At 34.8% G+C, this 25,569-nt stretch overlaps 2 protein-coding genes across 4 annotated transcripts; both read left to right on the top strand.

Annotated features, from left to right (window-relative positions):
- On the top strand, positions 1,189–16,397 carry LOC109830152 (polyadenylate-binding protein-interacting protein 4). 3 transcript variants are annotated; one of them, XM_020397321.1, is made up of 16 exons: positions 1,189–1,402; positions 1,528–1,579; positions 3,676–3,829; positions 3,899–4,054; positions 4,212–4,342; positions 4,603–4,793; positions 5,522–5,699; positions 5,784–5,996; positions 6,554–6,684; positions 6,823–6,892; positions 7,003–7,036; positions 7,503–7,783; positions 12,811–12,954; positions 14,121–14,216; positions 14,361–14,423; positions 16,041–16,397. In XM_020397321.1, exons 2-16 carry the CDS (start codon positions 1,562–1,564, stop codon positions 16,068–16,070), a joined length of 1,890 nt encoding a protein of 629 aa, XP_020252910.1. In that variant the 5' UTR covers positions 1,189–1,402; positions 1,528–1,561; the 3' UTR covers positions 16,071–16,397. The 3 variants fall into 3 exon arrangements, with proteins under 3 accessions (XP_020252910.1, XP_020252909.1, XP_020252908.1); XM_020397320.1 differs by having other exon boundaries at positions 3,673–3,829; XM_020397319.1 differs by having other exon boundaries at positions 1,528–1,591; positions 3,673–3,829.
- Positions 19,516–25,332, top strand: LOC109830151 (F-box protein SKIP16). The gene is made up of 5 exons (XM_020397318.1): positions 19,516–19,781; positions 20,702–21,421; positions 24,156–24,374; positions 24,872–24,978; positions 25,102–25,332. The coding sequence occupies exons 1-5, from the start codon at positions 19,563–19,565 to the stop codon at positions 25,178–25,180; spliced, it is 1,344 nt and encodes a 447-aa protein (XP_020252907.1). The 5' UTR covers positions 19,516–19,562; the 3' UTR covers positions 25,181–25,332.

The raw sequence follows: 25,569 nt of genomic DNA, 5'->3' as shown, positions 1-25,569 counted from the left end.
GGGTCGTCCTTGATAAGAAGGTCGACCAGCACCGTCTTTCATATCGACTTAGGAGTGTCGGTCTGTTCGACTGGGCGAAACGACATCTTATCTCAGCTTAATAATCGCCTTTTGACTCGGTATAAAGATGTCGACTCATCAGGCATGTCAGGATCTCTTGTATCGGCTATTATCGCCTCTTGTGTCGACACCAGGGTGCCGGCTTGACGAGTCAGTGGGGCCGAGATCTCTGTAATTGTGCCTTGGGTTTATCCCTTAATAAAGAGACGATGTCTTGATATTCGACTTAGGAGTCGTTGTGCCTAGAACTCTTGAGAGTTGACTAGATCTTTCTTTCCCCTAAGGCTGAGAGATGACTGTGGGAGTCGGCCAAAGGGTTGAGCTTGTTTTGCTTAAGGCTCTTATCGTATCATTTCGCAAATACTATATCTTGGGTGAGTGAACACCACAGCATGCCCGTTGTAGCATCCGTCACTAGTTGTAGTCGACCATCAGCTGGACGACTAAAAGAGTTAGTAGTTTTCTCGAACCCTACGCCGACAGCCGCCTGTCCTAACATTAACTGCTCTGACAAAGTCATTATTGCTTTAGTCAACGAAGTCTTTATGACTTATCAGGTTATCATCAACATCAAGTAGCTGTTGTTGCTTGGCACTTACCACCTAGATGACCCATCTTCACCAGCGACCAACACCTATCAGCTTTCTGCCTACTCAGCTATCTAACTGGACTCAGGTCAAGTTACATTATTGCCTCTTACATCCACTATAAAAAGGAAAGGTACTGCATGATGTAAGTCTCTGGTCTCTTTTACACAACGAATAGCTAACCCTATATTTTTCCCACCCAAGATCATCTATTGACTTGATCATCGGATGAACAATCGGAGAAGCTAGCTCCGTCCTCTTACAAGTTCTTTGTTGTGCAGGGAAGAACATCAAACCCCAAGCCACACATCAAAAGGAGTTAGAGGACTTTAATCACTCCTCAAACCTGCAAATTAATCCTTGTTTGATAACTGACATCAACAATATATATTTTTGTGTTGCTAGTTAAAAAAAAGAAAAAGAAAAAGAACTGAACGTGGATACTATCAAAACCTATTTTTTATGTCTACAGTACTCCCATCCCTAAATCTAGATATAAAGCCCATGCGGCCCGGCCCAAAGTCATCGGGTTTGGGTGTCACCCGGTCGCAAATTTGAGTCCGTTTCGGGCATCAGAAAACTAGAGATCCCGAAGGTAATCGATCTTCTGCTTCAATCTCCGAATTCGCCCAAAATCCAGAGAGAGCGTTCTCCAATCAAATCTCTCGTCAGATCTCGCCAAAAATCGCTGCTCAAGCTTGATTCACTTCAGCTCTGACTTCGAGTTTCGAACTCCGAGCTTCTCCATATCTAGGGTTTGATGATTTCTCTTCCCATGACAAATTAGGCTTTTGGGCTCCTATACTGGAATTAGATTCAGTAAACGAGTAGAAATTAAGGTTTGAAATCGATTACTTAATGAAATTCTTTCTTCATGCAGTGTTCAGAAAGCGGATTTTAGTGGCGCTTTGTGGATGAACGCAGGTTTAGAGGTAATTGATTTTGTATGTACTCCTCATCGGATACTGAAAGATTCGGTTTTTTTTCCGCGAAATTGGTATGTTTGTACTGTGGATTACAAGTGACAAGACAAGTTATTAACTCAGCCTTAAAAAAAAAGTTTATTGTCATTATGGAGTTAAAGTAGTTGAAGTTATAGTGAGGGACCTAAGGGTTTACTTCATGGAAGTCAAAATGGCAGTTTGACCCGTGAAATTGCTACAGTTTCGATGCATAATGTACAGCATTTGAGGTTCTTGTATGCTCATTCTCATAGTATCTCAACACCTAGCTCCAGTTTTTCATTTTAGTCAGATGTTGGTCAAAGAATATGTACCTTATTACATAAAGTAGTAAAATGCATTTTCATAGAAGATAAGTGCATAAACAAGCCGGTGGTGCCTGCGTTTCTAGCGGCTTGGATGAGAAGGGCTCTTCTATCATCTATAGATAGGAGGTTACTAATGTACATAGGTACTCGTTGCTATTGTTATACATAGGTGTTTTGTAGTTTTACAAGTTTGCGGTTAGGTCACTTGCCCTTCTTATGCTTTTCCCGACTTGTTTACAATATTGAATATATCATATTTAAGAAATGTACAAGCTACGAAAACCTTTACATTTGAACTAAATAAGGTGTAAATTATGTTTATCTGACAAATGCATTGCACATTACTGCATTAGATACTTCTCTCTTGCTATATTTAAGTATGTCTTTCTTCAACTTTCCCTTTAGAAGAATAGTACTGAGATTTCCATCCATATCTGCAATGTGCGGTAGTTGTATACAGCCCAGATTGTTGAAGTTGATGCACTACACAATGTTACAGGGTAGTCATAAAAACCTCACACCTTACTTTGATATGGACATAGTTACTTAGAAGAGGTATTTTTTTGACTCAACTATTGTATGTTAAAATATATACCTATGACCTAAGTTGCATGGAAATGGATAAGCGTACTGGTAGTGGTGCGGGTATGCATACAAAGCACGGCAAATTTGTGAAATGTAAGTGTGGGGACACGACTATACATACATATTGGAATTAATAATTTACATGAGATCTTTATTATTTTTCAATTCGTTCTATTTGAATTTAAATTCTTATCATATTTTTAAGTTTCTTTTATTATGTGGATTAAAAGCGCTCGTTTTTAACTAGACTATCACACCATGCTTTTAAATCATAATTTTAAACTTGGATGTGGGCTGAAACAATCAGACCCATGACAAATTTCAAGAAATGGACATGAAGCGTAGGATGTATGACCAAGAAGTGTATGACAAGTATTTTAAATTAAAACATTTATCTGATAATTGAGTACATGTCTGGGTAAATGTATGCGTATATACAAGGAGTGTCCCAAGGAGTGTTTGAGAAGTTTGGATACGGATAAGTGTTGGCTACATGTCAGATACGGGTACGGCTTTATAATAGAAGTACCCAGTTAACGTAGCCTATAACCCTCAACTCTGACCATAACTTCGGAATTTTGGTTGCAATGGCAGGAAACTTTGATATGGTATGGGGGAAACCTAGTTTCGAATCTTGCCGGCCATAAGTTCCTAAAGAGGATTTTGCAAAAAGATACTGCTTTGTGTGTTCGGCACATGAAAAGACCCTCCACATGTAGGGCATGTTAGAGTATAATCTTATAGCCCTCAACCCTCACCACAACATTGAAGTTTTGGTGTAGTGGCAGAGATTTTAAGATTTTGCACACAGTCATATTTCTAGTTTCTGTTTTTTCTGGGAATAAATCTTCTGTTAAGTGAATCTAGAACCTTATTAATTCTTATGTTGGATGATAGGAGTCTATTATTTCTTAATAAAAAATAGGGAGAGGCCAGCTCTTTTATTGATGCTTTGATAGAACTTACAAAGTTTTCATAACCTTCCCGTTTTGGGTAAATTATGATGTAGTCTTTACTGGACACTTGATCTTGCCTTTTTTTAAGCATAGAAAATATTCACATCTTTTTTTCTTAACTTCGGGATTCCTTCAAACTGTAGGAATTTTCTTCAGAAAATCTAGATACATTTAAGAAAAAAAAACTAAGAAGGCTTCCTTTTTTCCTCTTAAGGAGAATTTGAAAGCCAAGATGAATCTACAGCAGAGTGCACATCCTAGATCTTCTGTCAATGGCTATGGTCGTCGAAAAGGTGATAGAGAGATAGGCCCCAAGGCTGAGAGTAAAATGCATACTGGGAAGGTAGCCTCTAGCAGCTTGGGTACTGCAGGTAATGGTTGAAACTTCTCATCGATGTGTTTTTATTTCGTAGTCTAACACTTCTTTTGTGCATGCTTAGAAAATGGAGGAAAATCAGGAAGTGTAATAAATCCTTCTCGCGATCGGTTGATATATGTCATCTCATATCTTATTGGCCTCCGTGTGGAAGTCCATGTGAGGAATGGGTCTATTATCTCTGGAATATTTCACGCGACGAATGCTGAAAAAGATTTTTGTATGTTCCAGGTCCTTTCTGTGTGTTGCTTATTTTGCTAGTGGTGTGGCGACCAATTCATAACTTCTATGTACCTGCAGCATCAGTTGCTGTTTTAGTGATGTTTTTTTTTTTTTTGGTCATCAACCATTCCCTAATTATCTGTTTCTACTTGCAGCAATTGTTTTGAAGATGGCTCAAGTGATTAAGGATGGTTCTGTCAAAGGACATAAGCCTGTCCCTGAGACCGTAAAAAAGCCTATGGATATGATTATACAAGCAAAAGATCTTGTTCAAGTTGTAGCAGAGGTTCTACTATCATATTGATTTATGTTGATTCTTACATATACAGAACTTGAATCATAGGATGTTAACTCTTCTTCTGCGATGCTATTTATTTTTAAGCTCTTTCCTAAGATGTATTTGTTTCATACATATTAGTAACTTTAAACCAAGTGAATGATCTCTTTCCACTATTAGTTTCACGAGTCTTACTGATGGAAGTCATTTTCTACATTTGTTGGTGGTGTTTCCTGTAAGGTGTCATAACATTTGTAAATAATTTGCAGGATGCACCTTTGAATATCGAGGAATTCTCAAATGCACATCCTCGTGATAAACGCAAGGATCTCATGATAGACTCAGCAATATCCCACTCTCATCATCTAGAGGCGGAGAGGGAGCTGGAACGCTGGACTCCTGATGCAGATGATCCGGAATGTCCTGAACTGGAAGATATATTTGATGGAACTTGGAACAGGTGGGTTATGTAGACTTTCTTCTAGTCCTTCATTAGAGTAATATTATTTTGTTAGGTATATTGCCGTTGCAAGATTTCTTTGTTGACTATTTAATGTTTTATTTATATATTGCCTTTCTTCTAGTCCTTCCCATTAGCTTTTTATCTAAAATGTGGTTCATTGTTAATTTCTTCTCTCCTCTAGCACATTTTTTATACTTAGGATGTCCAAGTTAAAGCTCCTGTAGTCTTCTTACAGTTTGCTCTCCATTATTAGTCGTCTTCATCCAGTCTGTTTAAGAGTTCAGATCATTGGAGTTTTACTCTTCAGTTGTGTGATCCTTTACTGGATAACCAAAAGAGTAGTTGTCTCTCCCCGCCACTGACCTTGATTTTACGTCAAACCCTTACATTGTCCATTGCTTTGCTAGTAATTTGGCAGTTGGCACCAGTTCCATGGTTGCACAATTGCTGGTTGTTAACTTTGCTCCATTTTCTTAGACCACTCATGGTTTATTGTCCCGATGCATAAGCAACCTTATCTTGTTGGATAAGCAGATATTGATGAGTAATGTCTAAGCTGTCTTTATTTGTGCAAAGTGTTCCTTCTTGACTTTCTTCCTCTTCATCTTGGTCAATATTCAGCTAGTTCAAATCCATAATTCTCCATTTTAAGTTTGACCTGGTTGAGATCCTATGAATCCACCAAGTTGCTCTAACTTTGCTTGACTGTTGTTAATTTTACGCAGGAATTGGGATCAGTTTCAGACAAACGAAACTCTATTTGGAGTGAAGAGTACGTTTGATGAGGAACTTTACACAACAAAGCTCGAGAGAGGTCCCCGGACGAGAGAATTAGAAAGAGAAGCTACAAGAATAGCCAGAGAAATTGAAGGAGAGGACACCCGGGACCTACACTTAGCTGAGGTGAAGCTTCTATCATATCTACATATATTCTTCTATAACATGTGACTTAGGTATATTATGGTTTTGTGCTGATCCATTCAACAGGAAAGAGGCATCCAATTTGATGAAGATTTCGATGTTGATGAGGAAATTAAATATTCTGCAGTACAGAGGGAGATGGATGATCAAATACCTAACAACTACAGTACTGAAAACTTTGGTAGCTCAAATGGCTCTACAGTTCCCAAATCATTTTCTGATATCTCCAGAAGTAAACTCGTCGAGGAGGCCCATACATCACCTACATGTTCGTCTATGGTATTGACCTTGTCTATTTTGTCCTTTTTGGGTATGTATTTGGAGGTTTACTGTTGCATTTTTCCTTGACATGTTCACATTCGAGTGATGCGCATCTCAGTTCTGGAATGGTAGTATGATACTATGGATTTATCAAATTTTAGTTTAGATCTCCGGTTGTGTTATCATGGTGTAGTAATCGAGCAAATAAATATCACAACCAATAACCATACAATGGAACTTTTCTTCATGAGTCATAGAGAGGGTCGATCTGAAACATTGCAGTTCATTTACAGTTATTTGATGCATTTCTGTTGGTTGGGATTTTCTGCTATGACATCATGTCAAACTAAAGCTTTTCAGATTGTTCATCAATATCTTCTGTTAATTAGTAGCATAAGCAAGGTTTGTTTTTTCAAGGACATACGTTCATGAATGAGGACATCCATGCTTGCTTCGTGCAGATTCTGCCTGTTATGCCAGCTAGACAAACCTTGCAGCTCACACATTTGACACCACAATGTGGAATGACTACTTTAAAAATTTTATTAATTTTAAATTTGTATTATGATGCGCAGAATGCGGAAGCTCCTGCTGAGATTCATTATGATAAAGATGCACGTCATTTTGGTTTTGGTTCCAAAGATGACAACATACCTTCTGCTGACATTGTTGGCCAGAAGCCCCAAGCTGTCAATGACAAGAGCAGGTTTTTAGTTCTGCTACTTTATTGTTATATGTGCCCTCTAGGCTTGAAATGACACGTTGATAGCATTTTATTACAGGAATGTATTCAGGACCCTTTATATGTTATCATTGGATCTAATCTGGAAAAAAATCTGTTTAGGTTGCATGAGAAGCAGACAAAAAATGAAGATAAAGAAAAGAACATCTTCAATGAGTGCATTAAGAGGACTGTAAGTGAATTCTCAAGTCTCTGTATTCTCCTTTTATTACATGTATACGACTGTTTTATCTACCATAGCCATCTTTTCTTTCAACTGACTGATCTTTTTACCTTGTACAGGCACCTGAAAAGGCTCAAGCATCACAAGATGAGGGTTAGTGGATAATCTAACACAATCATGACATTTCTGTCCATTTGCTTCATAGTACAAATCTTGATTTCTTGGTTTACAGTATATGGGTCTTTTATCTATTATTGGAGAAAACTCTGTTCGTTATGATATAAATAGCTTTTATTTATTTCATGCAAATGAACATATGCGTATTATGATATTTTTCTGAAATAAAACAGGAATAAGAGGTTTTCCAGATACTTTAGTTACATAAGCATTTGTCTGCATTTTTACTGATCATAACTGAGGGACATTCAATTATTTTGGATGCACTAAGTCTATAGTTGTTATCAATTTATAATTTTTCATGATGTGTTTATACATACGGGTCATTGTATTCTTGTAAATGGTCATGTTTTCTTGGCTCTAGTCCTTTTTATTCTCTGCTGTATTTAGATATTTACACTAGGCCTGCATTTTCTTACTTGTACCGCTACATATTTTGCAGTGACACAATCCTCAGCTGATGCTGAGAAGTCTTGTTCCAGTACTGTTGCATCTATTGCTTCCGCTTCTAGTCAAGATGTTAAACGCTCTATTGGTGAAGCTTCTGATTGCACATCTGTTGCTATTGAAGCTGTCGATCACTCCCATCGATCTAGAACTGCTTTGTCATCTACTTCTGATCGTATTGCTGCTGGCTCAGTTTCAAGTGGATCTGGCCTATCTCCAAGTTCCTCCATTGGATCATTGTCCTCCGAAAAGTCAACGTTGAATCCTAATGCTAGAGTATGTTATTTTATGAACTCTGGAGTTGACATGTATACTCAAATTATGCATGTATCTTGCACGTACATACATGTCAGTTGTGAACATTAATGCTTAAGTATGTTTATGAGCTCTGGAGTTGACATATATACTCAAATTATGCTTACATCTTGCACATACATACATGTGAATATCCATATTTAATGCAAGCTCTTTGCAGTAGCCAGATGGACTCACGTAGGTTGCCTATTGTTACACCATTGCCATACTAGGTGATCCTGACTGAGAAAGGGGTCATAGGGCATATGTAAATGCAAAATAGCATTGCAACCAAAAATAATAATATTTTGCGTGATTGTCATGTTAGTCACTGGTTTCATGGGATTACACACGTGAGGTGTCTGTGTCAAAAAATTGGCATGTTTTTTTGGGAATCTTATACAGGTATTACATCTGCGTGTATGGATGATCCGCTCCGTTAAACTTGATCTACATATTCTAAAACCCCAACACACCAAGTTTGGGGTAAATCCGTTGTTTGACCCTCCATCGAGCCATGTGAAAAGTTCTATTCATTCAAAACCGTTAAAATTGATACGAGTGGATGAAGGGTCAAACGACGACGGGTTCACCCCAAACTTGGTGTGTTGGGGTTTTAGAATATATAGATCAAGTTCAACGGAGCGGATCATCCACAATGTCGCTCAATCATGTGATTTTAGAGGCGTCAAGGAGGAAATCCCCTCCTATGACAAGGATACCCATTAATCTCTCTCTCTCTCTATATATATATATATATATATACACACACACACACACACACACACACACACACACTAGATGAGATGCACGTGCAATGCACGCGGTTGAATATCATGAGTTGAGATACATGTGCAATGCACGTGGTTGAATATCATGATTATTTAAATTGATAAAAATAAAGTTTTTTGTGGGATTGATCAACTCACTAATCTCTCTCAAATAAAATATTGTCATTGTTTCCTTCAACCAAGACTGTGGCTACGTGGTCTACTATTTATGAGTTATAAACATATTAATTTAACACAACATCTCTATTTATTAGTATCTTGAAGTCTTTAAAAGATGGGTGATCATTCAATTCGTAAAAGAATTTTGCATATGAATTTACTTGCAATATGTCCATTAAACTTTTAGTTGTGGTTTGACTCATATTCATGTTAACTTTTAGTTGATATTCTCATATTTATATTATCTAATATTGTCATTTAATTTTATGGCTCATTCTCTGTATCATAGAAAAAAACTAAAATTATGAAGAATTTTTTTCTTATGAAAAATTAGAACATGGAGATTATGATATATTTCGCCATGTGCTCTAAATATCAAAAAAAAAAAAAAAAATTCTTTGATGCAAGGTCCCTATCAAATCTTGCTCCAAATGATGTGAATGCAAAATGCTATTATAATTCACTTGTCTGTGACAATTGTATTGTATATAGGATACATAACTCATCTAGAATATCCATATTTCCTAAGTGGATTTTGTTGTTGTGAGAGTAACATGTTAGAGATTCGTATTCAAATTTTTTGGCTCTATAAAAGACATAAGAATTTAGAGTGCATAGCTTATATATCGTAAAGAGCATATTAATTCATGAATAATTTTTTCTAATAATGATATTATTACAATGATATTACTATTCAATATTAAATCACTTTTATTATATAAGATTATATGACCCTTTTTAATAAATTATAAAGTATATATATGGAAACCTCGATGCTTATAGCCAGAAGTCGGGTTCCACAAAATAGGTTAACTTTACATTGTAGTTTGCTATTTGTAGAATTGATTACACAGTCAAAAAATCAAAGAAAAATTTTTTACAAAGGAAAATTAATTTAATATGTCAAATTAGGGACTAATTTATAAAATATACATGAACAGTGCAAATAGCTATAGAAAGTAAGATATATCTTCATAAAAATTTCATAGTGAGTGATCAACTACAATCATCCTAATTTAAACATAAATAATTATTATTTTAGTTACTAATTTGATACGCGTAACTATGGAATAAATCTCCAGTAAAAAATAGGAATTGAGATTGTATTATGCTGTAGGTAAATAATTAAATGTTATCAGAACTGCTCTTTATATTGAATTTAAAAGTAATAATTTAAATTATTAAGCATCAAATGTTAGCTCATGTGAGAAAGTAAAGTAATCTATGGTCTATATATGTATATGGTCAATCAATCAAACATTTTAAAATTATAATGACTACTATCAAAATTATACGGTAGGTTCACATTAAATATAATTTGTAAAAAATAGTACATTAAAATCAAAATCTTTTTAACCACTATATAGATTGTCTGAAAATTTTTGCATATATAAACTATACTGTCTAGGAATAGTGATGTGCACACTTGGTTTAATAAACTTAAGAATGACTTATTCTTCAATATCATCATTAATTGATGTATGTGCATTACACTGAAAACACAATAAAAATTTAGAAAACTACAAAATAAACACCCTCAAAAGTTTTGAAAAGTGTAAAAAAATACTCTAAAATTTGTATATTTTGCATACTTTGAAAAGTTTTCATACTTTGAAGAGGTAATTTGCAATGTACTAAACTTTAAGGGTATTTTTTATAAATTTAAATTTAATAGTTTTTCAATTAGTTATGTTCTTTTCAAAAAAAAGTTATGGGTAATATTTACCATTAAAAGTTTTTCCTAAACCTATACTTTTAAAAGGTGAATGATGAATGATATTTTTTGCAAAATTTTAATTTTCTAGGGGTGGTTAGTAATTTTGCATATTCATTCTAGTGTCTATAGGTTAGAAATTCTCATGGAGTTTTTTTGTAAATTATAAATTTTAAGGATTTTTTATAATTTTTTAAACTTATAAGGCTTTTCTATAGATTATAAATTGTTTATAGACTATTAATACTTCATATACTTTTAATTTACTAATGAATTTGAAATTTAGGGTGTTTTTTGTATATTTTGAATTTTAAATATTTGTTTGTAATTTTTAAAACTTTAAGGGTGTTTTCTATAAATTATAAATTATATTTTGAATTTTAAATATTTGTTTGTAATTTTTAAAACTTTAAGGGTGTTTTCTATAAATTATAAATTATGTAGGGAATATTTATATAAGGGTGTTTTCTATAAATTATAAATTATGTAGGGAATATTTATAATTCCTATATTTTTAATGTACTGCTAGGTCAGAAATTATCAGTATTTTTGTCAATTTTACAATTTTAAGGGTTTTATTTTATAATTTATAAAAAGTTCAGAGTGTGTATTGCAAATTCCATAATTTTTGGGGGTTTGTTTTATTTGTAGGTCTTTAGTATGATTATAAGTTTGACATTTTCAAGATGTTTTTTATAAATTTTAAATTTTAAATTTTTATGGGTGTTTTTGTAAATTTTAAAACTTACAAGATATTTTCTCCAAAGTCAAAAAACTTTTAGTTTCTGATTTGCATATATTTTTTAGATTTCTCACTGAATTGAGATAAATAAAATTTATAATTTTCAAGATGTTTTAATAAAATTTTGAATTTGTAGGGGTATTTTTTATAATTTAAAAAATTTAGAGAATATTTTTTAGAAAAATCCAAAAACTTTGTGTTGGCTAGCATATGTTTTTTAGATTTCTCTACAAACTGAAATAAGTAAAGGATTTGAATTATATGAAACATATCTATTTTATCCAATAACATGTTAACTCTCATTATGAATAGAATAAATCATTTGGTTACCAATTCAAAGAAGATAAGATAACTAGAATAGATTAGAATAACAATATAATATTCAAAAAAACCTAAGGGTAATATTGACCACAGAAAGATTTCCCCGAACTCGCGGCTGCAATGTATTTTTTTTACATTTAAATTCATGACCCTCCACAACCTTTCTCAGGATTGATATTGTTGGGACCCTCCTCATTTGTGTTTTCACTGTTCAATGTTGTACAATAGGCAACCTTACTGGGTCCATTTGGTAACAACATTATATATTCACTTATATTGTGTGTTTCTCTGTGAATAGACATGCGTCATGCTGTATAGATGCATGCATGCATGCATATGTCGTACGTACATATACGCATACACAACTACAAGCATATGTACATAACTATGAATGCAATATGTAAGTGTTGAGTGATGCTCATCCTAAGGATTTACACATTTACACACATACACACATACTACTATGTTACCCTGATACTTCTATAATAAAGCCGTACCCGTACCGGACACGTACCCGACACTTCCCGTACCCAAACTTCATGAACACTTCTTGAATATATTCATGCATTTATTACAGGATGTACTCAATTATACGATATATGTGTTAATTCAAAACACTTGTCAAAGACTTCTTGGACGTATAGCTTACACTTCAAATCCGTTCCTTGAAACTAGTTAGGTATGAGTCCTGTTCATTTCAGTCCATACCCAAGTTCAAAACTATATAGATAATGTGACGTTTGGATGTCTAGTGAAAACAAGAGTAGTTTCCAATTTATGATAATTAATATGATAAAAGAAACTTAAAAATGTGATTGGAATTTTAATTCTAATGACACATGAAGCGGGAAAAATATATCTCATGTACATTATTAGTTCAATATATACATGTAGCCGTGTCCCCGTACTCTACATTTTACAGTTTTGTCGTGTCCCGTACCCGCACCAGTACCAGTACCTGTTTCCGTGCAACTTAGGCTCTACATATGTACAATACTACCATGTATATGTGTTTTAATGTATGTAAGTCAAGATTGTAGGCACATGTCCATATAGGGATACCATCTATCTGTACTTGTATTGTGTATATAAAGATTAAAGGAAAAAAATGAAATAATTTATTCTAAATGCACATACATATAGCACTCCCTCCCCACACAGGACACTTGAGCTCTCACATGTATATCCTGTGCAATATATATGCATGTACATATGGTCTACTTTTACATCACTTTTTTCCATGGTTGATCAGCTTCTTCCTTTTGTTATTTTTTTGAATCAGGAATTTAAGCTCAATCCAAATGCCAAGAGCTTTACGCCGACAGCTTCATTTAGGCCTCAAGTACCAATCTCAGAAGGCGCTTTTTACTATAGTGGTAACATATCTGGTGTGCCACCTGTGCACAGTGTACCTATGAATGTTGGGGTAAGATCTCAATCCAACTTTGCATTTGTTGGTACACTACAGTCTCTTTCTATTCTATTTTCCTAGTTTTTGAGTTTTGACTGCACTGTACGAAAATTTGTCATTATGTATTGTACCAATATATATATTATTCTATTATAACCATTATAGTTTAGTTTATTTATCTGCATTTTGTGTTGAATGTTTGTTCATATGTATATTTGACTCTAGTCTTTACTTTCCTCTGAACGCCTATATTTTTCTGGCATATCATTGACAGTGTTTTAATAGATGGTCCGAAGGGTTCAAGAATGCTTTATAGGCTTCTGTAGGCACATTGTTGGCGTTCATGTACTACTTAAAAAGATTTTCCATTACACACATTTTGCATTCCTACTCTCTCTTCTATTGCTCTTTCATATCAAATTACTTCAAACCATGGAGTGTACATGCTACATAGTTTCTCTCTCATATTTGACGTAGCATATACTTTTTTCTCTGTAGAGGGCGTGGTTTGAGCCCAGAAACTATGGAATCAAATGCGCTGATACCATGTAAGATGACTAATAGTCCTGAACACATAATTCAAAGGATCATGAACCAAAAAGGTTTTCTTTTTGTTGTTGTTGAGAAAAACCAAAAATGTACTATCAGCAATACTAACAGTTATGAAACAGTTGCATTACATATTACTATTGTTTGGTAGATGTACCTATTTAGTGTTGTTTTATCTGTATAATTAAGTAGTTAATGTCTTTCATTTGATATTTTACTTCTAATGGTGATTAGCATAGCTTAAAAATCAATTTATTTGCCATCCTTTCCTATTTGGAAATCTAAATTCTAGTGTGATATAAGGTAAGAAATGAACAATGAGTGCTTTTTTTGTATGCGTAAATGAGGATCCATTTTGCTAAATAGAATTATGGATCAGTAGCCGTGATGTTTATCAGATACAATTTAATTGATGTATGTTCTTTTTTTGCCTGAATTTCATATATATTTTTTTCAGTTTACTGTCAAACAAATGCAATTATTGATACTGTTCTCATCCATATTCCTTCATTTACTTAGCTCATTTTTTTCATGCTTGTCATACTCTTTTATCTCTAGCCAAAATTTGGTTCCAGCTTATTCTATGTCCTTCATTTTACTGCCTGTATTTTAACATGAAATAATTTTTGTAGATTGGACCTTCATATGGTGGGCACCAGCCTGTTTTCAACTCACAGTCTGCACAATTACAGTCTCCCCAGGCATATATCCATCCTAGTGGTCCAATGGTATCCCGTCCTTCTTTATCTGTAGCATTACTCCCCATATTTTGAGCATATGATTCAGCTTGCACATTTCTGCAACATGATATATCTTTACAATTGGTTTACCTGATACATTTGCTGCTAATATCATTTTATCATTATTTGCAGTATGGGCAGCAGATGATGCTTGGGCAGCCTCGGCCTGTTTATTACATGCCGGCATATCCACCTGTAAGTAATTCTTTAGTCTTTTAGTTGCTTTCACTTTCTTCTCTTAATTAGACAGTAAGTATCTTTTCGCCCCCGTTGTGCATGTTGTAGAGCTTTAACATGAATGTCTCAGAGTTGCATGATTACTGATTTTTTGTGACACTTTTATAAATGGAAAAGGAGGTTTGGTACTTATCATATACTGGACTGTGAGCAGGGTACAGTCAGTAAATATTGGATTTTATTTGTTGCTATTTGATTTACATGATGCATTAGACGAATTGCCTAGATTTGAAGCATAAGTTACTGCTTAATTCTTTTAATCGAGTTTTCCTCATCGACAAGATCCTTTCTTTTTAGAGCTAAGCATGGTTAACAATGCATATGGATATTCAAAAGTGCTCAGGTAACACATCTTTTTCTTAATCGTAGATTCAAAAGGGATGGATAAGGGGTTTTGGAAGTCGAGTCCAAAACCCTCTGGAATTTGGGGTGGAGATGAACCTAATCAAATCGAATATTAAAGCGTTCGTATTTGTGTTTGTTTAAAATTTTATAATTGGAATCCGAATCCAAATATTCATTTCCGAAGTTTCCCATAATCGAACTCGAATACTCGGTATTTGACAAATATTCATGAACATTCACGAATATATGTTGAATATTAAAGTGTATATATTTTGTTAAATAATTTTAATTTTCAAATAGTATTTAAGTTTATAATTAAAAATAATCCCTTTATAATAATAGTGTGCATATATTTAATTTGAATATTTCGTTAGAAAACTGATTCAATACTCTTTAAATCACTCAAATTTAGGATATAGAAAAATGTAAGTGGGTTGAAAATACAATTATCATGCGTGTAATAATATCAAGAATACCAATTATAAATGATGAAATTTTAGACGAATGTTTGAATCAAACGAATTGAATATACATTTGGTTAAATTCTATTCGTCATGAGTTTAATAGTAAAACTTATTTATTTAGTGTTAATGAACTACCGAATCAAATATAAACCGATAAATCTCAAACAATTTACAAACTGATTGTTTGGTTTGTTTCCACCCCTGCCTGGAACTAATCCAGCTGAAAGTGGATGCCTAAATTTGTTTATGTGACTACAGTTTCTCACTTACTCAAATGAGTATGTCTCCTGGGTGTAATTGACCTGTTCACACCGGCGATTGAACGCACTTCGGAAAAACAAACACTTCTTGATATTTGACTTTTTTAAATTTCCTGTTATACTGTTGTTTGTGCCCTTCGGTAGTTTCACTTGCAATAAAGTGATCAAGTTATCAGATTTATATTATTCTTATGTGGAAAAGCAATGAATTATTGAATATTGTTTTCGTGCATGGATACAATACATGGTCCTAGCCCCAGGTACTGGCAATGTTGCATGTTTTGCTAAAAGTTACTTCTAGTTCTCTAACTTAGTAATATGGTTTGTGTATTAGCATAGCCATATTTTTTAATTCCTATTTCTACTTGAATATTCTTTTTTCTTGTTCTTTTTTTATTCACATGTGATTCATTCTCCTTAAAACTACCTTGAATTGAATTACGCACTCTTTTATTTAAATATCGAGCTTGGATCTCCATACCATACTTTTGATCTTCCTTCTACAGGAAATGCCATATAAAGGAAGAAACTTCTAATGGGATCGTGCAAGGTTTTTTATCGAATGGTGGCTGTTAACCTGCTCTGAGTGCTTATAACTTGTTTGGACAACTGGTGAACCCGGATTAATCATTGAGTTGCAAACACTGCAGAAACACCTAAATCAATTGATATAGCAGTTGGTCACTCTGTATTCACTAACTTGTGCCATGTTCGTGTGGGTTCTGGTGTACTTTACTTCCCAATACTTTTGGAGATGTAATCAGTGGTTTTTCTTGTAAAAAGTCTTAATAAATTAGGAAAGAATGAGTTTGCTATAAAGAGTATTAAGCTCTTCGAGCAGATTTCTAAAGTTCTTGTGTGTATGTCGCGGTACTCTTTTTTCCTCATGTTTATCACAAGTGAATTGGAAACATGCATTTCTACACCGACGGAGTGATGGCGGTGTGCTAGGTGATCTCAATCTCATCTGCGGAGGTATTATTTCATATAAAATGGATTTGATTTTGAGCTAATTTTCAAATGGCAAATAATTAGGTGGCTGTTGGACGATTCTTATTCCCCCCTTTTGTGGTTTACGTCTCATTAATTCCTGTCTATTGGCTTGCTGATGCTTGTTATATGGAAGAAAATGGATATGAGTTCATGAATTAATTGTTGCGAGGCTCCGTGAGGTGAGTTGGCAGCGTAGGAAATTTCCTATGTTGCAAGTGTATGGCATGTGAGCCTCACACCGATGTGACTAGTAGGGGGGCTCACATGTCATGCACTTGCAGCGTAGGAAATTTCCTACGCTGCCAGCTCACCTCCCGTTTCTCCCCCCTTTCCCTCCCCCTCTCCCTCTCTCTCTCTATATATATATATATATATACATATATATATATATATATACATATATATATATATATATATATATAATACAATATATATATATAGAGCAAGACTCCTATCAACTTAAGTTGATGTCCACCAAAGTTCCTAACCACACGTTTATTAATATAAAACATCATTTTATATAATACAAGGATCCCTAGGCAATATGTGTTGGTTAAAAACTTTGGTGGACACACTATCCCTATCCACTTAAGTTGACACAAGTTTTCACACACACACACACACACACACACAAAATATATATATATATATATATATATATATATATATAATATATAATATATATATATGAGATTAATGGGTATCCTTGTCATAGGAGGGGATTTCCTCCTTGACGCCTCTAAAATCACATGATTGAGGCGATATTGTGGATGATCCGCTCGCGTTGAACTTGATCTACATATTCTAAAACTCCAACACATCAAGTTTGGGGTGAACCCGTCGTCGTTTGACCCTTCATCCACTCGTATCAATTTTAACGGTTTTGAATGAATAGAACTTTTCACATGGCTCGATGGAGGTCAAACGACGACGGGTTCACCCCAAAATTGTGTTTTGGGATTTTAGAATATGTAGATCAAGTTCAACGAGCGGATCATCCATAATGTCGCTCAATCATGTGATTTTAGAGGCGTCAAGGAGGAAATCTCCTCCTATGACAAGGATACCCATTAATCTCTCTCTCTCTCTCTCTCTCTCTATATATATATATATATATATATATATATATATATATTATATAATATATATATTATATATATATATATATATATATTAATATATATATATATATATATATAGAGCAAAACTTCTGTCAACTTAAGTGGACCGTCCACTAAGTTTCTTATCCATTGATGATCACTTGATTGAGCTACATTGTGGATGATCCGTTCCGTTCAACTTGATCTACATATTCTAAAACCCCAACACACCAAATTTGGGTGAACTCGTTGTGGTTTGACCTACCGTCGAGCCATGTAAAAGTCTATTCACTCCGAAACCGTTAAATTGATACGAGTGGAGAACGGGTCATCACCGACGGGTTCACCCAAATGGTGTGTTGGGGTTTTTAGAATACGTAGATCAAGTTGAACGGAACGGATCATCCACAATGTAGCCTCAATCAAGTGATCATCAATGGATAAGAAACTTAGTGGACGTCCACTTAAGTTGACAGAAGTTTTGCTCTCTCTCTCTCTCTCTCCTCTCTCTCTCTCTACTATATATATATATATAATATATAATATATATATATATATAATAATATATATATATATAATACCTTTTTATAATAATACAAGGATCCGTAGGCAATAATGAGTGTTAAAAACTTTGGTGGACACACTATTCCCTATCCACTTAAGTTGACACAAGTTTTCACATATATATAATATATTATATATATATAATATATATATATATATATATATATATATATATATATATAGTACACTTACAGCTTATCCCTAGTGTTAAAATATTTACATAGAAGCCTAACTCTGTATTTCTTCTCAACCTCTCTCCCCTCATTCACCTTTCTTTATTCCTCCACTTCTATTCTCTCCTCTCCTCCCTTTTCTCCACTCCCTTCTCCACTTTTAGTTAATGTTTGAGGGGAGAGAGAAGAGATAGGAAAGGAGAGGAGGGAAGGTGAGGGGTAGACTAAGATGAGAGAATAGAGAGAGGTTGAGGCGAGGAACATGGATGGAGAACAAGGGAGAGGAGAAGGTGAGGATGAGGATTTTGGGAAGGAAGAAAGGGAAGAGGGAGTGAGAGAATAGAGAGAAGAGAGAGGAAAGTAGAGGAGGGAAGGTGAGGGGTAGAGTGAGATGAGAGAATAGCGAGGTTGAGGCGAGGAACATGGGAGGAGAACAAGGGAGAAGAGAAGGTGAGGGTGAGGATTTTGGGAAGGAAGAAAGGGAGGAGGCGAGGAACATGATTGAGTAATAGTTTCTATAATGCATACAATACAACTTAGAAGAAATTTTTAAAATAGCCCCAAATCAAATTATTTTTTCTAAAAATCGACCTTTTTATGTTTTTATTACAAAAACAGACTCGCTTTCTGGTCACGTCAGCACCGTGGTCAGAAAGTAAGTCTATTTTTTTTAAACAACTTCCTAATTAGTCGAGGTTACCAACCCGACTAATTTAGACCTCAGTTGTAACTTACAAATTAGTCGAAGCTGGCAACCCCAACTAATTAGGAATGTATTTAAAAAAATAGACTCACTTTCTGGTCACGGTGCTGACGTGACCAGAAGGTAAGTCTGTTTCTGTAATAAAAATAAAAGAGAGTTTATTTAAAAAAAAAAGTTGGTTTAGGACTATTTTGGAAATTTCTTCGTACGACATAATATCATGTAATTACGTATAATACACGAAGAATACAAAAGTTTTTATTGTTAATATGTACCTTCATATCGCGCATCTCATGCAAGTGTCGGTGCAAATAAAATTACAATTTAACCCATTTTCACTGCTGGGCCCACACAGAATAGGGTAGTGTTTCAGCTCGTGAGGCGCACGTGTCCTACCCTCCCCCGGCCCCTTTAAATAATGAAAAAAAAAAATGAGGGAGGGGAGAGAAAGCTAGAGAGAGAGAGACAGAGAGAGAGAGAGAGGAGGAAGAAGAAATGGAAGTAGAATCGATGGGTCTCGAGGGACTCGGCGATCTGATCCTCGAAACGATCATCTCCAAGCTCGATCCGGAGAACGCAGCCTCGATCGCCTGCGCCAGCACGAAGCTCAAAGCAGCTGCCTGCGATGAGAATCTCTGGCGAATCTTCTGCGCTCGAGACTTCGACCTCGATTCCCCTCTCGATCCCGAGGGAAACCCTTGCCCCTCTTTCAAGGTAGTCTCAGTTTCTACTTGTTTTTTTTTTTTTAGTTCTGTAGAATTAATTGCAGCCAGTTCTGAGATCAAGAGATGAAAAAGTTTCCAATTCTCTCTTTCGGACAAATTGCAGCTAACACCCCCAGACTCATTTCTTTTTATAATGGTTGTTCTTTTCAATTCACCCTCTTTTTTGTATCCTGCTTTTGTTTTGATGGTCGAAACAAATGGGGGTTTATTTGGCAAAGAAGCTGATTTCTTGTTTGTCTTGAAGAAATGATGTTAGTAATATTTAAAGGACAAATTATTAAAACGGACCTTTTTTGAAATAATTTTAGCAAAATCGAGCTATTTCGAAAGAAAAATTAGCAAAATCGACCGTTCTTTTGATAAAGGGTGTTATTTGCAATTTACCCTCTTTTTTGTTTCCTGCTTTTCTTTTGGTGATCGAAACAACTGGGGTTTATTTGGGAAGAAGCTGATTTCTTGTTTGTTTGTCTTGAAGAAATGTTAGTAATATATAAATTGGAGGTTTAAGTTGGCGAGTACAAAAAAGCCTGCTTTTTTATCCTTCCTTGTTTATTAGGATGTGTACATACTTAATGGACAGTGTGTGTAGAGGAAAGCATTCACCCAGGACAATCAAGAGATGAATAAAGTTGCAAGCAGACTGGAATTGTATTGTGTCTGGCCGTTGAAATATTTGAACCTCGCATGGATGAAGACCTATTTACTCGGACTTCAGATTTTGGATCAGTGACTAAGTTTGACAAGTAGATATGAGAGAAGTGTTTGATTAGGTTGTGTCTACAGTTTACATCTCTATTTGAAGTCTGTTAACTGCCACGGAGGCTTAACGGTTTTCTGATGTTCTGGCATTAATTGTTTGTTTCCCGATGCGTATAATAGCTTAAGGTCTGTATGTATTCAATCTTGCAGGTGGCATACAAAGTATGGATTAAATCTTTTGGTATGTATCCTTTGCCTATTGTAAAAAGAGTTAAGCAGCTTTGGAGTGCAATCAAAAGCTGGATGGCTGTTAACTTTCCCGAAGCCAATGGAACTTTGAGGAAAGGTGCTTCTGAAGTTGAAATAAGAAACGCAGAAGAAAGTCTAGGTATAAGGTTGCCTACTGCAACAAAAGTTCTTTATCGCTTCTGTGATGGTCAGGATACAATTTGTCATAGCACTGCTGAGCACAAGCGTCTCGCGCCTTTGGGCATTATAGGAGGTTATGAGTTCTATAACCATGTGGTGAATGTTCATCTATTGCCGTTAAGCCAAATTATCGAAGAGACTAAAGATGTTGCAATGCAAATAGGCTTTTCTGTTAGATCGAAATACATTATAGTTGCAGCTTCCTACTATTATGAAAAGTGGTTTTTTCTCAATTCTACCAATAAACAACTTTATGTCGGCACTAGGAACCTTTTATCAGATGGTGAGATGTTACCATGTGTACCTCAAGCACTACTCAGGCAAACTTCTGATGTTAACAATGATATGTCCCAAGATGCATTGTTGTTGTGGTTGGAAGAGCATTGCAGACGCTTGCAAGGCGGCATGATTAAAACTCGGATGCTACATAAAATGCGGACTATAAGCTTATACCCAGAAGCTCCTCCGGCCTGTTCAGTTGCAGTCACTAATGGTGTTCAGGTACTTGAAACTTTAGGTTCTAGTAAATTTTTTATTTTCACGTAATAAAAGAAGCAAAGAATGAGCATGTAAGTTTTTCATGTTTGGATCATTAGCATGGAGTTGGGAATGCTTCCTATCATTTTCATCGATCTTACAAAATTATGTTGAGAGTAGGAGTGCATCTTTCATAACTGCATTTTGGAATTTAGCTTGATGGCTATCCAATAGAAATGCTGTTTTATTCAGAGTGTGGCCCATTTTAACTATAGTCATTGTGTTAGAACTCTATTTATGACAACCTGAGCTAAATATATGAAAGAAAACTAAAGGTAACAAAAGAATCTTTGTTGTTGGAAGTTGGCATACTTGTCTAGAAGCTTCCTTCGCCTTAAATGTTGCTCTTTTCTTGTATTCTTTACATAGTATAAAATTTTCTCCCAAACCTTAATATAGTTTTTGGCACCTACTGATGCTGCTACTTAGAGCCTTTTGCCGATCGATTTTGGATACGAGCTGTCATTTTTATGACTTATTTGAACTTGATTTCTGAAATCCTAGTTTATAATGTTAATATATATTGATTCTTTTCATTAAGAACCAATGAATTGTTATTGTTTGTATTATCGGTTTAACAAAGAGTTATTTATTTCCTTAAAGATGTTATTTTACAAAAAGAAATTTGTTATGCACTGAGTTGGATTGTCTTGAGGTGAATCAGGAGCATTATGCCTCAACTAGAAAAAACTAGTTGTGTACAACATACCGACAGGGGTGAGAAAGTAGAATGTACTAAGAAGAAGAACTATATTTTCTTTAAAAAAAAAATTTGTACGTTATTGAGAAAGAGTTAAGTTTTTTTTTCTGTAAGTGTTCTTTTGTGCTTGGATCTTCGGAACTTTCAATTAAATAAATTTTTTTGTTGCATCGAAACATCGTAACTCATGATATTTTGTGATGCTTTGATTTATGTTATAACTACCGAGAAGAAAAGCAATAAAACTGTTTCATAATAAGCTGCTAAGATGTGTCCTGACACAATAATAGCTCACAGATAGCTTATGGTGTAGCAAGTTCATAGTGAAATTCATGTAGCAAAACTTAAGGAACACTGTCCTTGCGTGTTAAGAAAAACAACAACAATAAAGCATTTGTCCAAACTTTTGATGTTTCAGGTCACCTACATTAAAAGATGACAAGAAGCTTGCCTTCCTTAAAAGTTCTTTTGCACACTTGCAACCTTTCCGTTGAATAAAATTTTGGCAGCATCTGGAAGCGTGGTATTTTACAGCAATTTGTATCTGTAGATCTAGCAAACAACATTAAGGAGAATGAGACAAAGCATCTTGTGCAATGTCGAAATGCGTCCTTCCAAAGGTTTTAAAGTTGAATATGTGGTGGGATTGAGTTTATATTGGAACATAATTGAATTATCAAAACTTGCTCACATGCATCAAAGGGTGTCTTTTTTTTTCTACATCTAAAAGTAGTGTGCTTCTGCTTCCACTTTATGGATAAGTAAGATTTGAGACCATTCGATTTCTATTCATATACTAACTTAGATGTGAGATCAAAATGAAAGATATGACATTATTGAGAATTATTTACCCTTATTTTGAGTATACACAGAAGACTTTGCTTTTAAATATTCTGTGCAGCATGCACACATGTGTCTGTATATGATCTGGGCTACTTTTATATCTATCCGGAATTCTAATATTCTCATGCTCAACACGAATTTAATATGTTAATTTGAAAATGCATTTGATGTAATCTACTACACACGCTGTCAGCAATTAAACTAATTTTTTAAGGAAATTTTAGAATGTTGTTGTTGATTTCTTTTCTTTCTTTCTTTTTTGGTTACTTGATGCGTGGTTAAATAAGGTGGAAATTGTTTCAATGTTAAATAGTTTATTTGTAGTATTGCAATGGTGCAGGTATACAATTTGGTAAAGAGATTCATAATTACATTTTTTAATGTGTCAACTCTATATGCATTTGGAACTAGTTCTAATCATGATAGGGTGTACCTAGCTAGCTATACCCACCACCAAAATATATAATATTCACTAAAGCTTTGGATGCTGCGCATCCCAAAATAGCCTAAAATTTGAGGGACCACGAAGTTTCAAAATGTATATAAAGGCATCAGTTGTTTGAAGAAAAACACATGTTATTTTATGTGAAGATAAGATACCTAATGCATGGGGAAAAAGTTTTATACCACCACTGTGAGAAACAAACTAAGGTAGTCGTTTATAAATGCAGAATACTTTCTTTTTAAAAATTTGTACTTTCTTTTTAAGAATTTGGCAGAATCCATCCTTTTAAAAATTTTGGCTGAACATGTTAGAGTGGCTATTGATTGTTTCTTTTTTTGTTAATAGATGAATAGTTTCTTAAGCTTTGTGCTGGAAATATTTTTTTTTACTATAGTATATTTTTGAAACGTAGTGATCATGAAACTTGGAGATAAAAACAGTACACCGAAGTGAATTGCATCTTGGAAAAGCGTCTGATAAGTTTATTATGTCCTGAATCTAAAACACATCACAGAAATATATGTTGGATAAGGGAATTGTCCTGACAGTATGCATGGAATACCGTGTTTGACAACGGCATAGCTTCCTAATAGAAGCGCAACTGGAATATAGAAGTAGATCTGTTGTTTAACGTGATCTTGAGATCCTATAGCGCGTTATAAAGTTTTATCATGTTAACAGTGGTGTATTTTCTGTGCTTGAGTTTTTAGGTCCGTGCTTCAGCTGTGTTTGTGCCTGAAATGTCTGATCTGAATGGAGGGGAAGAAAAGTATTATTATTCTTACTCCGTACGCTTGTCTCTACTTCCTGATGGATGTATATTGGATGGTACATACTACTCATCTTGTCAGCTTTACTCAAGACATTGGATCATCCGATCCAAAGATGTTGTCGTTTCAGACGTCAGTGGAGAAGCTGTCATTGGAGAGGTAAGACTTACCATGTTTTTATTTATCCTCTCTTTGCCAACAGACTGTTAAGAGATTTTCTTTGTTGTTTGTTGCAGACCTTAATGTTATTATTGTGTCTCTATATCTTATTATTTTCTCAGTTGACACTAGGCTCCAGTACACAGAGTTCTGCTGTCATAAAAATTTGTTCAGTTTGAGTGGTCATAAGTCTGGTCAATTTTCCTCATGAAACCTCTGTTGTTTTCCTAAGTCTGGTCAATTTTCTCATGAAACCTCTCTTGTTTTCCCCCTTGTCACAGAAGTTAAAGTCAATATTTTCTAGAAAATCACTCTACTTAAAACCTGTCCCATGGCGACCAGACTTTATAGTTCTTTTGGAAAGCTTTATTTCATCATGTGTTTCTATGAGAAGCCCATTAGCCTGCCAAGTCTGGATGTTGTTAAAGCTTCATTGCTTCTTAAGCTAAAGTTGATATTTGAGATACTCTAATCTTATCATCAAATTATGTTTGCAGTACCCTCTCCTTCTTCCGAATGAAGAAGAGTTTGTGTATGAAAGTTGCACACCATTACCAGCGGCTCCTGGGTCTGTTGAAGGCTCTTTCACCTTTGTACCTGGCAGGTATTCAGACAATCATAACACTGTCTGGCAAAGCTATTGGCATGTCTAATATGCAAAAGTTTTCATTATATTTATATATGCTAATTGCTTGTTTTGATGCTGAGTATTTCTATAATGGTTCAGGTTGAGAAAGCCTGAAGGAAGACAGTTTGATGTTAAAGTGGCACCTTTTCCACTGGAGGAACCTGGGTATATCTTTTGATAGCTGGATAAGTGCCAAACCCAGTGTGTATATATCATGTGGTTATAATAATCAGCAAATTGAAACTAGCTAGGTATGGAAAATGTTCAGTAGATTATGGTTCAAAAACTCTTGTTTGGTTTGAAAATCGAATGGATGAGGGGTTTGCTTAAGCAATGCATGGTGGTCATGATGCTGCTGTGTGTATTTCGAATAGTGCTAGCATTCTGGAGCTACGATGCTCAGTTTATGAATCCTTGTGCATATAGTATTGGGCGTGATTTCTGGGCAAGGCTTACTATCGTGAGACGTACTGCTTGTGAACGTTTTATTAGAAATGAGCGAATTCAAGTAGGCAGACTTGTTGCTTGAGTGTAGCAGAGGATTAGTGTTTTAGGAGTCACATAGTG

This window comes from Asparagus officinalis, chromosome 2 (assembly GCF_001876935.1).
Source record: "Asparagus officinalis chromosome 2, Aspof.V1, whole genome shotgun sequence".
NCBI classification, from domain to species: domain Eukaryota; kingdom Viridiplantae; phylum Streptophyta; class Magnoliopsida; order Asparagales; family Asparagaceae; genus Asparagus; species Asparagus officinalis.
The sequence above is the reverse complement of the archived record's forward strand: the minus strand, read 5'-3'. Positions and strand labels throughout refer to the sequence as shown.